Source organism: Maylandia zebra, linkage group LG4 (genome assembly GCF_041146795.1).
Source record: "Maylandia zebra isolate NMK-2024a linkage group LG4, Mzebra_GT3a, whole genome shotgun sequence".
Taxonomy (NCBI): domain Eukaryota; kingdom Metazoa; phylum Chordata; class Actinopteri; order Cichliformes; family Cichlidae; genus Maylandia; species Maylandia zebra.
In genome coordinates, this window is record NC_135170.1 from 33026874 (window position 1) to 33043258 (window position 16385).

General features: G+C 38.5%; 1 protein-coding gene and 1 long non-coding RNA gene across 2 annotated transcripts in view; one reads left to right on the forward strand and one right to left on the reverse strand.

Annotated features, from left to right (window-relative positions):
• Positions 1-2266: 2266 nt before the first annotated feature.
• On the reverse strand, positions 2267-7811 carry LOC101476453 (uncharacterized). Its single transcript, XR_191316.3, has 3 exons — positions 7728-7811; positions 5718-5832; positions 2267-5494 (listed from the first exon to the last, which is right to left on the reverse strand). It is a non-coding gene; the product is annotated as an uncharacterized LOC101476453 (long non-coding RNA).
• Positions 7812-12578: 4767 nt separating this feature from the next.
• radil2a (Ras association and DIL domains 2a) overlaps positions 12579-16385 on the forward strand; it is a 28730-nt gene continuing 24923 nt past the window's right edge. The window contains exons 1-3 of the mRNA XM_004556348.5: positions 12579-13119; positions 14042-14386; positions 14691-14926. Coding sequence (XP_004556405.2) covers positions 12992-13119; positions 14042-14386; positions 14691-14926 — 709 coding nt within the window. The 5' untranslated portion in view covers positions 12579-12991. The remainder of the gene's footprint in view (positions 13120-14041; positions 14387-14690; positions 14927-16385) is intronic.

A 16385-nucleotide genomic window follows, 5' to 3' on the forward strand; every position in this document is an offset into this window, starting at 1 on the left:
CTGACATTTTTATGGTTTAAACCAAAGACCTGTCATCCACTGGCTTCTGGACTTTACATTTTAAAGACTCAGCGTCAATGTCTTGACTGTTGCCATGTTAGTTTTTAAAGGTAGAAGTGAGCATAACTGGAAAAGAAATTGGACTAAGTTATTAGTGCAGTCAACCACTCAGCAGGCAGCATTATTTGTCACTTACACTAAAATATTTAAATTTTTGAACAAACTGCCTGCGCGGCTCTTCTACATAAGCAGACACAGAAAACACTAGAAATCAAAATGGACCTCCAACCTTTGTTTTCTACAGTAACTCTGCATGATTCACAACTCAAAATGATCCTCCCCTCTTTAAGCTGTCTTTCTTCCGATTGTATGCCAGTCACAAATAACAGCAAGTGGGTGGATAACTGTGCCTGTGGTTACCATGTTAGTGATGTCTTGACTATGTTATTAAGTGATTTTTCACATATTTTGGAATAAAACATTAAAAAAATACAGTTTTAATTTCAGTTCAGCATCACGTTTTGCACTTAAAATACCACATAACAGTCATACAAATGATATATGCTAATATCTTATTCAATGTCCTGCAGGTATAACACACTCAAGAATATTCAGATGATAAATGTACTTTGCAAATCTACCTGCTGAATAAATAAATCTTCAAAGAACTGCACTAATGTACAGTCCTATTTAAATCAACTTGCAGAGACCCAAAAGACTGAAAACCTGCCAGAGCACATGAAGAAATGAAGAAATAAGAAACGCAGATGCGTTCATCAAAGCAGGAGCGACTGTGAGCAGGATGCTGCTGCAACATTTGTGAAGATACCAGAATGGTCATAAGAAATGAAGATGGGGAAAATTTTACATTGCGTTCTGCTTATTTTCAACATGATAGTAGTTTATCTAAAATCTAAAAATCTAAAAACACAGATAATCTGCAGCTCTTTAAGGACTGATGTGTATTCATTAAAAAACAGGCTCCCTGATCTTTAGGAACCCAGAAATCACAAGATCCTACATCTACACTGAAATGCTACATTAGATAAATTAAATCAACAATATTTAATACCACAAAAAACACATAATCAGGTTTTAATAAAAAAAAAATTAGAACAGCGTTATTATGACTATTTTTTTAAAATTGTTATATTATTTACTTTTATTATTACAACAACTCGCATACCAAAATAATTTCTCAAATGTGGGCTAAATTAGCAGTATTATTATTTTTTTTATTATAAGCGGTACTAGTAGTAGTAGTATTTATTATTATTATTCATTTACAGAATCAACGGTCCACAATTTAAAAACTTGCTTGATGCTTACAGATCATTTTCCTACAAGAAGACTGAGGCTAATGTTTCCACAGCTGGGACCAGTAGCATGTAGTCTGAAATCCTGTGAGCACATATCATTTTCAGAAGGATGAGGAATTGAATTTAAACGAGAATTCTTAATTAGTCGTCAAATGTACTCCAGCAGCCACACATGCACTCCTCTGCAGTAAAAGTCTATTAGCTTTACCATTACTTTCCTTTACTACAAAGCTAATAGTAAGCTCTGGATCAGGCACTCTGAACCAACCCATAATCATGCTGCTCCAGGCTCAGACTGGATTGTGGCTACCTCTCCCTGAGGAGGTCACTTCCTGTTAAAAGTTTTTCCTCCCCGCCATTGCCTGATCTCACAGGAGACCATCTGAACACTGAGACTGGGGTTTCTCTCTAATATTGTGAGGTGTGTACCTTCCAGTTTAAAGTGCTTTAAGGTCACTGTGGTTGTGAATTGGTGCTGTATAAAGTTTTATTAAACTTGCTTTCCTGTATAGTTTGTTCTCAAGCATGCAGCACACACATGGCTGTACAGTCTGTTCTGGAGAGAGAAATCTTACATGCACTCTCGCTTTACATGCATGAAACTTGCATAAGAGGATGTTTGGTTGTGCACACATCACATGCCATCACCTCTAAATATTCTCATCACTCATTTGATCTGTAAAAAAAACTTATAAGACAGTTTAATAGAGTCATTTTTTCAAACATTTTTATCAACATAGTTATTCATATTTTTGAATGACTGCAGATGAACACAGGATGTGATCAATCAATGAAACTACACATTTACATAAGAAACTGAAATATGCTTTAAAAAGCACTAAGCGACACGAGACTCGCTTCTCTTTCATTTTCCTCTGTAGTCTTAAAACAGTCACATTATGTGCATTAGATAAAGATCAAATCCTGTTATCTTGATAACTGCTTGTCTTCTTATTTAGATGCTTTCTAAACAGTAAATGGTGAAGATACATTTTTATTACTCAGAAAAAGCAAAGAGAAAAGTGGATTCTTATGCATTTTACATCCCTGTTCTGTTCTTTTGTTATGTATTAGATTGTTTTTATAATTCATGGCAGCGCTGATGCTTCTCCACCAATCAGTGACTATTACCTCAATGGAGTGTGTGTGTTAATGTTGATACAACAGAAAATAGTGTATTTATTTTAACGTTTTAATTAACTGCATGGAGAAAAGTGTCAAACACAGCAAAGTAGAAATGATGCATGTCATTTTTTATCCTCTTTATGTTTTTATGTTGTGCTTAAAAATCTGGATTTTGTGCTTTTCTAAAATTTGGTATGCACAGAAATTAAAAAGCCTTGAACCTGGTCTGTGTTTAATTTTGCATTATAAGTTTTTGATCTTTTTTTTCTTTCAGATTGTGTCATTTAGTTGATTCGGCACACGTTTGTTTTGTGTTCACTTACTTTCTGTGTGTTTTGCATCATCTGCAAAGTAAAACCAAATCAGACCATTTTATTGTACTTTACACAGTTCAGACAATATTATTGCATTACTCGGGTTATAGATAAATAACACAGAGAAACAGTTATATCATATTACTCAAAGTGCATCATGTGCATTTAGTAAGGAAGGTCCATTCATGTCCAAAAAGAATAGACAAAAGCACGAGTGACTTCTTCTCTATGTCTTGAATGTAATCCGGTTGCAGACCACAAACATGGCGGTCTTCTTCTTGGCCGAACAAGGAAATCCCTAAGTAAAAACAATCTACTAAAGAGTTTGATCTTTTGTGTGAATATTTGTAGGACTCGTTCCAGATTGTTCCAGTTTTCCACCTGGTTTGAACCACTGGTTTACCTGCAGTGTTAAAGCCTCGGTCAGGTTTCCTTCATTTTCCTCATTTCAGGTTTAAAACTGACCCAGAATGAAAGTAAAATGCACTTTATTATTCTGTCATTGTTGCCATGTGAAACATATAACTCTATTTCTATTCTTTTAACTGACATTTCAGTGCCATCTCATTAATAATAATAACTTTATTTCTATAGTGCGACCTTTTTAAAAAAGAAAAACAGAGTTTATCCAGTGCTTTAACAGAGAAGCAAAAACAATCATACAGAATATAAATAAGTATAAAAATAAAGAGATTTTGAGGCAGTAAGATGATTAATCCTATGCTGAGCTACACAGAAGAGTCGCAATTAAAATCTCGCTGTAAAGCCAACACTGGCATTAGTCATCTGTCATCACCGACACAAGCAGACATCTCTGTAATATTCAGCCAGAGACGGAGGAAAGGTGGTTAGAAATCAAACAGCTTCTTCCTGTAGCATGACAGGAGTTCCTCACTGAGGGACTCTGTCTGGCCAGCCTCATGCAAAATAAGTGAGAAAACAGACTGAATGCATGTGTGCCGAGCTGCTCTTGGCGTGTCAGAGCTCACAGATCGCAGGAAGGTGTAAAAACGCAAGTCTGACCTGAATCTCCAAACCGCTCGCTGTGCACAGCAGCTGCAGGTGGATCACATCCGCCTCTTGCCCTGTTACTCAATACCACAAGATAAATACACAGTTGTGTGTGTGTGTGTGTGTGTGTGTGTAGACACAGAGACAGACATTAAACTTGGGTTTGTTTAGAAATGCCACAGGTGCATGCAGTGGCCGACTGTTATTAACTCTCAGTGTGAACATGTTTAGCATTTACATGTTTTAAAACCGTTTAAACTTGTTGGGAACGCACATTAGTGCAGCTGTGTGCTTTTCTTTTTTCATTTAAAGGTTTTGTAAATTACTTCCAAAATGAACTGAAGCTCTCAAGAACTGCCAGAACTTTGTGCCCAAAATATCGGTGTACATGGTTGAAAACAGGCCTGGGCTCCGCTTTCATGTATTAACCAATTTGTGCCACAAGATGGTGCAGTGAGTCAACCAGACCTGTCATTAACCTTCTTAATTACAGTCAAAAGCCGAAGCCTCTTGAGGACATGGAAGTACGGCTGAAAATAAAAATCAAAGGTTAAGAAAAAATATTTAGCACTGGTGAAATGCTGCCCCCTGGTGGAGTTTAAGGTAAGACTTGCACAGAGTGATTACAGAAAGTGCCTGCATTAACCCACTGACTGTATATTAAAGAAACAGCCAGTGCAGATTTGCTTTAAATGTGAAATCCTTCAAATGACCAGTTCAAGAAAACAGAAGATGGCAAATCAAAATTGCACATCAGTAATTTTTGCAAGTAAAATGAAGAAGTCACCAGTTTTTTGAATTAGTCCCTATTAGAGTTATTTGTTCCACACTATTGTATTTATACTGTCCCACTGCAATAATAGTAGAAATGTGAAACAGGAAAAAAAGCTTCAGACTTAAATCATTTGTTTTCCTTTTGGTGCTTGATGTCTTTAGATGCTGCCTCCATTTCTGTTTTTCTCTGTTAACTGGCATCTCCAGTTTTGCACATTTTTATCTAATGCTGGTGGCAGTTTGTTCATAGAGTAATTTATATCCTGCCATGAAATAAGAGTGACATTACTAAAAGCACAATATTAAAATTAATGATTAGGATCACCATTAGATAATGATTAACGCGTCTGTTGGTGAAGTATCTAAAGCTGTTGCTCCGCCTATCGCCTCTATTCTCTATGCCCACCTCTAGTGTTATGACACCGCCTTCCTGGCCTCTGAGAGCGTTGTGCCTCACTACAGTGTTACAGTAGAAGATGTGGCAAGCCACACAGCCACACATTCTGGACAGTTGGAGATTGCGCACTAGGTCTGTGGAGGCGGCCAAGTCTGTGTGGACTGTGTGATACTGTCTGTAATCATTACTTGTTGTTTGTTGGGGTCTGCTGTTGAACTGAAGGTGGTTTATGAACCGGACATGATTCGGATCATCTGTGGAGGCACTGCTGCTCTGGACCTGCTGATTGTTGAACTGGCTGTACTCGTAACTTGTTGTCTGTGGAGGTCTGTTGTGGTACAGCCTGTAAGGGTTACTTGTTGTCTCTGATGGTCTGTTGTGGTACAGCCTGTAAGGGTTACTTGTTGTCTCTGATGGTCTGTTGTGGTACAGCCTGTAAGGGTTACTTGTTGTCTCTGATGGTCTGTTGGGGTACAGCCTGTAAGGGTTACTTGTTGGCTGTGGAGGTCTGTTGTTGAAATAGTCTTGGCTATTTGATGGAACCTGATTGGAAGCTCAAAAGAAACAAAAAAAAAAAAAAAACAACACTTACAAATGTTTTCATGAGTTTGTTTGCTGTCATTTCATTTTCTTACGTCACAGAAAAGTTACTTTTGAAGATGAAAATATTTTGCCATTGCAAATTTTGCCAATTTTATGCTCCATAAACATGTTACTTAGCATGCAGTTTCATTTGCATATGAAGGTTTTCACAGTGTTGTATCTTAGCATATTTACCATCATCTGAACTACTGTCAAATGGGGAAGTAGGCATCTTCTTGGACATCTTGGCGTCTTCACGCTCCCCCTTTTCCATCAGGGCTGTAAGTGCAGCTAGAAGAATTGATATCTCCTGTTAGAGAAGGAGTTGGATCCAGATCATTCTTAAGTCAGATTTAAACATATGTAATTAGTACAGCAAAGATATCCCAGCCCAGCATGTGTTTTTCCTTCAACTTGTAGGAAGTCCTCCAAGTTCTCCACAATCTCAAAGTCAGAGAAAGTCACCTACCTAATATTGTGTTGGTCCCTATTTTGCTAACAAAACAGCCCTAACCCATTGAGGAATAGAATAGAATAGACCCCTGAAGGTGTGCTGTGGCATCTGACACCATGATGTTAGCAACAGATTCTTTAAGTCCTGTAAGTCGGGGCCTTTCTGTGTGGAGTTTGCATGTTCTCCACATTTTTGGATAGGTTTTCTCCCAGTATTCCACAGACATGAAATTAGTGGGGTTTGTTTCTCTGTGTTAACCCTGCTTCAGAATGGATGAACTGAATTGAATTAAAATGGTAAATGGACTGGTTCTTATGTAGTTTTGTTCTACTCTGACCACTCAAAGCACTCTGCACACTTCTACCTTTCTATGTAAGTGCTTTCTGTCTAACATTCACATGCATTCATACTCCGATGGATGAACTGAAGACAAACTTGGGGTTAGTATCATGCCCAAGGAGATTTGGCATGCAGACAGAAGCAGATGGGGATTGAACTTTCAACATTCTGATTAGAAGGTGACCTGAGCTACAGCCACTCCCATAATTCATAACCTTCGAATGACGTTTCTATAATAAGTATGCCGGAGAGGTGGTGGAGCTCCAAAGTGACCTGTGTTTGAGCACTCTGACATTGATATGAACAGGAAAAATATTCACACATTTTTGCAAAATTCACCAAAGCAAGTCATAACATGCTATTCCCAAACAAGCTGTGTTTCCTGATGTAACTTTTCTTCAGGTTTTTTCAAAGCCACTGGATAACTTAGGCATCACAATTTTGATCCAATAAATATTGGAGCGTTTTAAAGGTGTTTTAAAACACCTGCATATATTTTGAAGGCTCCAGGAAAGAGATTCAGAGTGATTAGTAACACCTAAAGTGCTAACATACCACAATCAACCTGTCAAACAGGGTGTTCTTAGTACTTAGTTTCACCTTTAAAATACAAAAACACATATAAACAACACACACTTCTGTCTTCACAAGGAGAGGCTACTCTCAAAGTATTCAAAGCAGCTCAAATGTCATATTTAATGTTACAGAAACAACAGATTAATAGTGAAAAGCAAACAATGAGCACCAAATCTCTGACGTTTTTGTTTCAGTGCGCCTCTGTCAGTGCGCCCCAGGGTGGCTGTGGCTACAATGTAGCTTGCCATCACCAGTGTGTGAATGTGTGTGTGAATGGGTGGATGACTGGATATGTAAAGCGCTTCGGGGTCCTTAGGGACTAGTAAAGCGCTATATAAATACAGGCCATTTACCATTTACCATTCACCTCTCAGATTTAACCTTTTTTTTAATATCTGGATATTTGGATATCAGCAATATTACTGCTATGATTTCAACTTTGTATGTGTGTTTGTGTGTGTCTATGTTCCCGCATGTGTTACAGAAACTGTGAAATCTTGTCAGACTTGACTGTCTATGGGCAGATTTTGTCAACATGGTAAGCATCAATATGCAGTCATAAAACACAATAGGCAGCTGAAGTTCAATTTGATAATAAGTGTTGTCTCTGAACTTGTAACTAGTTTTGAATTGCTGTACAATAAAAGAATATTTAGAATTTATTTTCATGAATTGAATTCAACCTAACAACATTTTAGTTTAATATAGTTAACTAAAGTTCACATACTGTCATCACATTGCATTGAAACGACTTCCTCCAAAGCAAACTGTCATGGAGTGAACGTTAGGACCCAAATGCAGTTTTCATAGTTATGCAGAAATAACAAAAAACTAACCTTTTATTAAAGTCGAGGAGTAATCCACAACACACATAAAAAATAAGAAAACTTTCAAAAAGGATCACGAGGAGAACACGAGAGCACACAAACAGATACTGAAACAATGACTGACAGGCAGGGCAGGCCTGTGTAAACACACACAAGGGACTTTCAGATAAAACAGAAAGTAAACAAACCACCAAACAGATATGACAATGACATACAAGGAAACACTAGAGGAGGCTGGTCTTAAATACATAAAAAGACAAGGATATAACTTTAAATAACTCTTAACATTATCTGGATTATAAAATAACAAGAAGTAAACAGAACTGACTAAAGAGTCACAATGAGCCCAAGCAGGGAAGGCCAATTATAAACTCTGCAATGACAATACAATCTGACCACAATCAACTAGAAGTAAAACAGAAATGAGGAACAGTACAGGGGCACAATGTTGAAAACATAAGATTTCTAGATAGAATTAGAAAGAAAACCTAACATAAACTGAAAGGAAAGCCTGAAGTCTCCATGACAGAAACAATCGGTAAGGTGCATACCATGCAGGTGTTTTAGTCATCACATGAGTCAGTGGTGCATACCTATCATTCTCTGATTATGCCAACAAAACTGAACTGAGCGTAAAGTCATTGTAGTGCAGCCATTCCCAAAGAAAAGTGCTGCAGTTCACTTCAAAACCAGAAAGACCATCTCTGATCAGTAAGTCTGCTTTCTGTTGTTGCCTTGAAGCCTGGCGTTTCTGTGTGTGAGACAGTGGAGGAGATTCTGTTCCTGTTCATGTGGGATTGGCACTCTGGATTTGTTACCTTTCTGTTCCAAAGACCTTGTAAATAGTGATGGGCCAAACGAGGCTTCATAAAACACTGAAGAATTCAAACCATTTGTGCCGCAATAATATAGAGGCTTCGAAACAATCTGAACCCCATCTCCACAGTGACACCTGCTGGCCAATTTGGGAATTACCACATCTTGATGGTGCAATTCTGTCAGACAATGACAGAGACGAGCCCTGCACATTTCCAAATAAAGCAACTTATTATATCAGACTGTCAATAATTGTGATCAGCAGGCGTTGGGGAGAAATCTCCGTACAAACTCAAACAATTGAGACTGTAATGATCACTTTGCTTCAGGAAAAACATTCTCAATTTGTTAACCTTCATGCTGCTCAAAATAAACCAATAATATAGTAAAAGATTCTGAGAAATAACTCCTGGGTTTATTGTAATAACCAGCTGTTCTTGGGATCAGTCAGCTTTGTTTTGTTTTTTGTTTTTTTGCTCACACCCCTCAATGCTTGGATGTGTTTGGCTGATGTTTAAGTTTTCTGGGAGTTCATGTCATCAGGTTTGTTCTACACTCTGTTAAGCAAAGCTAGAAGCTGGCATAGCTGAACTATGAAGAAACTTTTCTTAACTTTACACTGCTGTGGATGCTGTATCTTATAACACTGGCATGATGTTTACTGCGAGTCTGGGGTTTTGGTTATATTGAACCTGCCTCGTGTTGTTTATGAGATATTCTCACCAGAAGCATCAGTGACAATAAAAAAAAAGAAAAACTCATCTGTCATGAAAAGGTGTTAAAAAATAGATGAACTATAATTAATGATTACTAATAATGTGTTTTTCTAGCTTTTATTATCTACAGTGCAAATATATTCTTTATGGAGGTGCAGTATGTGAATAACAGGTTGAAGTGAGGATGACACGACTTGATGCATGTTTTTATTGGCAGCAGACATGTATATTATGTATGGGTCTCTTGTGGGGCCTCCTCACAGTGGGGCATGTCCAAAATGCATCACCTAGGTGCTGCCCTGGAGAGATCCTGGCCAAATGCCCAAATGACCTGATCCTGTCGCTGTGGAGAATTACCACAGAGAACAAGTAGTTATGGAACAAATGTCCATTCCACTGTACCGCTTACTGCACCATATACAGCATATGCATGATACAGTACTGGTGTGTATTGTTTTTTTGTTTGTTTTTTGTTGGGGTTTTTTTTGCCTGTCCTGTTTGGTTCATTTGCCATCAGAATTATTGTCTAAAGGCAAAGAAAGATGCCCAACGGATTTACTTTATCAAATGGACCATCCCGGCCTTGCCATATTGGTCTATTTGATTCACCTTTGCTTTTATTGTTTATTTTATTTTATTTTCACTTACACGGGACAGACATGACTTGGGGAAAGAAAAGGGAGAAAGAAAGAGAGGTAGGGAAAGAAAAACAGCGGGGAAGAGGAACGGTGATAAAGGGCAAAAAACAAAAACCAACAAAACAAACAGATAAAATATATATATACATATCAATCACCTGGATCACCTGTTGAGAAAGAAAAAAGAGAAAACAAGCAAAACAGAGAGATGATCTATGGGGTGTAGCTCAGGTGGTAGAGCAGGTCATCTACTGATCGGAAGGTTGGTGGTTCAATTTCTGGCTTCCCCTAGTCTGCATGCCAAATATCCTTGGGCAAGATACTAACCCCAAATTGCTCTCCGATGCATCCATCGGAGTATGAATGTGTGTGTTACTTAGAAAGCACTTAGAAAAATGTGCTTGCACAAGTTGTGTAAAGCGCTTTGAGTGCTCAGAAGAGTAGAAAAGCGCTATATAAGAACCAGAAGAATTTACCATTTATGTGAATATAACAGTAAATACTAGAAATTGAATATTATTGTGCAGCACGTAGGATTGACAGCGCACAGTGTGCTTTGAGGTAGGAGCAAAAAAAGGGTGTAGTTTGTGTCTGTGAGCACCCGTGTGTACACCTGTGTGCCTGAGCGCGCTTTTATTTAAAAGGTTCCTTCAGAGCACAAGAGACCAACAGAGGGGCAACCGTGCCACTCTCCCGGAAAGAGCTGAGGAGAGCCCAGATGAGGGGTGACTGGTGTGTATTGTAAAATATTGCTGTACTGGCTAATTACACCATAAAGCACAGAAAAACTAATTGTTGCATAGTTGGCATCAGTGGGTTCACACCCATTTGTATGTATATCCTCCAGCATGTCCCTCCATCATCTCAGCATTTCTGAAAAGGTGCTTGTTTTACACAGTTAAATGTAAAATGAGTAAATATTTGCAGGACTAAATTCAATTCATAAGGAAAATTGATAATGCATTAAAATTTTGGCCTTTGGGTGACAAGATCCATTCAAATGAAAAATGTACTGGAACTCTTATGTAGCTGTATAATGTGAATATATATGCATCCAGTAACATGAAGGACTCTCTGAAAGTCATTTTGACTTGGTGCCTCCTACCTCTGAGTCCCCATGCAGGTTTGTCCTACACATAAGAAGAAATGCTTTTGAGAGGTTTGTTCTCTTTGGATCTACCTTCTTATGTTTAACTAACTCAGATACAGACTGTATCTGTGATTGTCACTTGTCTGCTAACAAATGACCAGCTCAGATTAAGCACACTGCTGATGCATTTTCTTCATAAATCATGACATGCTGCTCTCCCCTACATAAACTGCTATTATGAGTTCATTGCTGTGTATTTACTTGGTATCAGGTCAATACCACATTTTTCAGTCTCATACATCAGTAGTAGGTGCCTCCTCCTGTCTTTAAGGCTGAGCCTGGACAATCGCATTCTCTCAAGTATGTGTATTTACATGGAGGTATTCTGCTGTAACTAATCATCTAAAGTATTTGAAAATACACCCATAAACAAAAACGAATGTAAACATGGATTATCAGCCACCAAAGCAGCTGCTGCACCTTTAATTTATTGATTCATTGATGAACTCTTGCAGAAATTGAACACAGAACCTTTGGTGGCAATCACTGCACTAATATAAATACTCTTAAATCTACTTAAAACAACAATAATGTCTTTACAAACAGTTTAAATGAACCATAGCAGTATTTAATAAAGGTTAAAGATGGGAATGAGATGAAGTGAAGCCTTTTTATTTAGTAAGTCCTGATGTAGCTGCAAGGCAATTTCCTGCCACTAGATGATGCTCTTTGTACATAAATTGGCCACAATTGAAAGAGTGACGCTTCAGATTTAGCAATTTCATAGGTATCATTTTTAAATATTTCTAGGACACACAAACCTATAATTTACATTTAAAAATAACAGCATTTACAATTACAGGTTTAAAAGGCAGGTGAAACTCTATTCTTTCTCACAAATTAGAATTCATAGTGCTTAAATAACCTTATATCCTGTACTCTTTAGAGAATCTTTGCTATATTACTATTGTTCCCTCATTTCAATTAAAACATCTATTTTTCAATAATATTCCTTATTTAATTATTTACTCCTTAACGTTGCCAAAAAGTCTCCAAAGTTAATTTAAGGTTTCTTTTTTAAATGAACTTAGTTATATAACTTAGTTATATCACCTTGTTTCACTAATCTGTTTGTTGGACCCAGTAAAACAAGAAACCAAAAATAATGTTTTGTTTTTTTAAATATTGCTATTACATTTTTAAAAAAATATATGAAAGGGCACTCCTATTTGCATATGAGATTCTCATAGATATAAAGTAACGTGTGTTCATGTGTATACCTGTCTCTATACATTTGTGGGGACCGATCCTGATTTAAAACCAAGCTATTGAGGACATTAAAAAGTTTCTGTTTTTCACTTTCAGGCGCGTGTTTATTAAAGGTTTAGTCGTGGTTTTAGTGCTTACGTTAATGGCAGGTTAATAGTATTATGCAAGTAGTATGATGAGACTAAAGACTAGCTAACTAATTAGACTAAAAGAAGTGAGACTCCGCTTTACGTGCCCGCAGGTCCTCACAAAGTAGGAAGGACAGTTGTGTATGCCCGTGTTGCTGTGATTAGCTCCGCCCCCTCGCTCCTTACCGTGACGCCGCGGTGACGTGTTGCTGTAGTGGCTCGTGCAGCAGCAGGTAGTTTCATTCAGTCCGCTTCAGAATTCCGGACGGAGTTAACGGCTTTCTTATCATGGACCTGGCTTTGATTTCACTCGTTTTACAGCTCAGAAACGGATAAAAAGCAACGTAAGCGTCTGTTTTTTTGTATTTCCTCCTTAACGTCGACTCCAGTTTGGATTTTACCCTCCAGCGGTCCGATTTTAGCAGCTTGAAGTTGGTTCTCCTTCAGCATATGTGGGAATGTGAACTCTCATGGATGCCGATACACTGTTGGAGTACTTACACACTTTTTCCTGATTTTCTGGGAGTCGAAATAGTAGACTACGCTCGCTGAAAACTAGTTGTGAATAAAGCCATGTTCACTATGTTTATGTAGAAGCTGAAAAAACGTTAAAATAATGATTTCGGAGGAGAGAAGCAGCCACGTAAATAAACAAACCCTGAACTTTCCCGTGGGTTTACTCATCCGCTCTCCCAAAAGGCGCCTGGCCAAACTGGGAAGGAAACCCAGCAATGGATCTGTCCAGTAAGTCTCTACATGCTTTAATCGAATCTACTTTAATTAGTTTTATTTACATATCGCCACTTTACTACAGCAGTAATCTTACAGTGTAGAATACTGGAGAGTAACTCCAACCTATGATAAATGCCATTGGCAACGGTGGGAAACAAGAACTGCCCAGTTTTCTACCTCCAGTAGAAACATAAAGGTTTATAATCGCAGCAGCATTAGTTTTAGAAGATGTAATCGTTTTAAGTATACGCATTAGCCAGCTCCAGTTATAACTTTGCACATTAAGACATAATTTATATTGCTATATCTGCATTTTATACCAGTGCACCAAGAAATTAAGTCATTTGATGTTGAGATGAATATAAAGATGTGCATGATTAATGCTTGTAATGATGATAATATTAGAAATTAAGACTATGGGGAAAATATTGTTAATAAGTTAACATTTAATTTCATTTACGTTGCGTTTAACTTTATTTTGAGCTGTTGTACTAAAGGATAAATGAGTTATATCTGGTCTTGGGTAGGAGACCTATAATGAGAAAAAAAACGAAGTTATAGCTTTAATTGCAACTATATTAATTAATGGAGTAATTACACAGCCTTAGTAATGACTTTTTATATGTTAGCAGTATTTTGGCCCATGTTTTCTTTTCAGTTAGATTTTATGACTGTATTTCTGCTTTTTTTTCCCAATAGAAATGCTATAAATGAGAATAACATAGTTGTCTATTGATTAAGGTAACATAATGACTTATGTAAAGGTTTAAATAGGTTCACAGAGACCAAACAATTAGCTGATGAGTTTAGATAACCGTAAAAACAAAATCCTGGTTTGTTTCAGTTCTAAATTTGGGTCTGAAGTGGAGAACTTTAGACAGATCATGGTTCGTGTGCAGGATCTTTTAGTGTTCTGTCCTCTCACTCCAATCAGGTCCAACAACTCGAACAGCACTGTCCGCTCTGCTGAGAGCGTTGGCGTCCGGCAGCCAGCCAAGAGCAAAATCCGCCGCCACAACAACAGGTTTTCCACTGTGTTCAACCAAAGCCCCAACCTGAGAGACGGTGGACGGCATGTCCAGGTGGCGAGTGGTAGTGGCGGGAGCTTGTCTGGAGACCTCCAGGTTGTGGACGACCCGGCTGAGCTATCCAGCCAAATGTCCATTCCTGGTATCCTGAAGATCTTTGGCAGTGACATCTGCCAGGGGACCAACTACAAGAGTGTGCTGGCTACTACTCAGTCCAGTGCAAAGGAGCTGGTGAAGCAGGCCTTGGAAAGGCAAGAGGTTTTCTCTTGGTCCTAAAACATGTTGTTGAGTCCTTGCAATAAGATTTATTCCTAAAAGAAACAAAGTAAAAGTGAAGTAGTGCTACTTTTAGGTCAAACTAGATTTTAACATGTGAGAATTTACTGCTTTTGTCTATTTGATCTAATTGTAAATTAAGTATGTCTGGATTCTGAGCCGATGTTGAGGACAAAAAGGGGAAACTTAGAAATCAGAAACATTTACGACTGCTTCAGTGTGAAAAACAACTTCCAGACTTATTGCTAATGCTTCATTTCTCTGTTTTTTTCTCTTCAGGTACTGTCTGGAAAAAGAAGACCCCAACAACTATGTGCTGTGCGACGTTATTGGCCAGACGGGGGCTGATAACCAGTGGAAGAGAGAGTGCTTTAGGGTTGTGGGTGACAGCGAGAGGCCCCTGATGCTGCAGTCGCTGTGGAAGCCGAAGGATGGCTTCTCCAGGCGTTTTGAGATCCAGCTGCGGGCGAGCGTGGAAGAGCAAAGTTTAAAGGACAGGGACACGATCACAGCAGGTATGCATGGTGCCTAACACCTGCACCGTGACCCTAACATCCTCCCACTGGGGTTATCAATCACTCAGCCTTAGCCTTGGGAGCCTTAGATGTTTCTTATTGCTGGGTTTCATTGTGCCTCTTATCACTGGTTCAAACAGTCATGCAGCAGAGGTCAGGAGGAAACAAAAGCTGCCCTGCTCTTTGCTTTAATTCAAGGGTCCATAAGGTCCTCGCAAAGCATCAAGGCACAACGCAGCTCTTCCCACCAGGCCTATAGCTGCTGTGTTTTTCTTTCTGTCAGAACTGACTTCCTGCGCTCTGGGGGCTGAGCGGTCCTGTTGACTTTGGCTCACGTTTGTTGTGGTCCCTTTCAGCTCTGGACCGACACTCTGACGGCTTTTTAATCAGGATTGGTCTGATAGCGCGAAGCTTAAATTACAGATAACCTTAATTATAATTTGATTTCTACTGAAGGTTTTCTTCATTTTTTTAAAATTACGGTTTTTGAGCTGATTGTACATTTTAAAAAAGGTACAGTGTTTAGTCTACAGTGTTTATTAGTTTTTAGCGTTCCAGTTTCATTTTCAGATTGAGTTTTCTCATTTATTAGTTTAAGAATGTTTAGGGGTTTTTTCCTAGTTTGTTTTAGCTGTCAGGAAACTGGTTGGTATTTGTCAGATTTTAAGATTTCAGAAGTTTAGTATAAACACAGGCAGTCACAGGTTTCATTATAGGGTAGACCAAATTAACAAAGACAAAAATTAAAGACAGATATTTTTTCCCTGTATGCAGAGTTTTTGTTAGATTCTGTGTTGTTCTATGAGCCGGTAATTTGTTGGTGATTAATATTTAATATAATAATCCATTTCTAAGCTAGCATTAGTTAGTGTTGCTTTGCTTTCAGTTTTCATGGAAAAATTCATGCAGGGTGATTCACAGAGAAAGCAGTTGAGAAGCTGTTGGTGACACATGAGAGTATTGGGTGACTACAAAAATGGTTTAATACATAAAAGACTTATCTAAGTCACATTCAAATATTGGCGTTTAGAGTTCTATATCTGTGCAGCTCTGCATTGGTTCTCATAGCTCTGTGATCTACCCTCCCCTTCCTCCTCTCTGACCGGGGGAAAGCTGCCTTTTACCTCCGCTGGGTTTTTAGGCATCAAGCCCAGCCTGTCACAGCAGTGCTGAACAATGTGGAAAACACCCATTTCCACAGCTGATAAGGGCAGTGGAGCACCGGGTGTGAAGCCGGACCCTGTGGACATTCCACCTCGCTTAATGGCTCCCAACGAGCTGAATAGTGTTTGTGTTACGTCAGGCCGACAGAGCGGCTGCTGGTATCTGATAGAGGTGGTCACATCTCACCTTCCCTGCACATTTCCCCCCTTTTTCCTGTAGTTATGTTGCATTTGAACTGAAGCCAGAGCAGAAAAGTGTTATGCTGGAGTCAGCTCGGATGACCGGAGTAATTTTG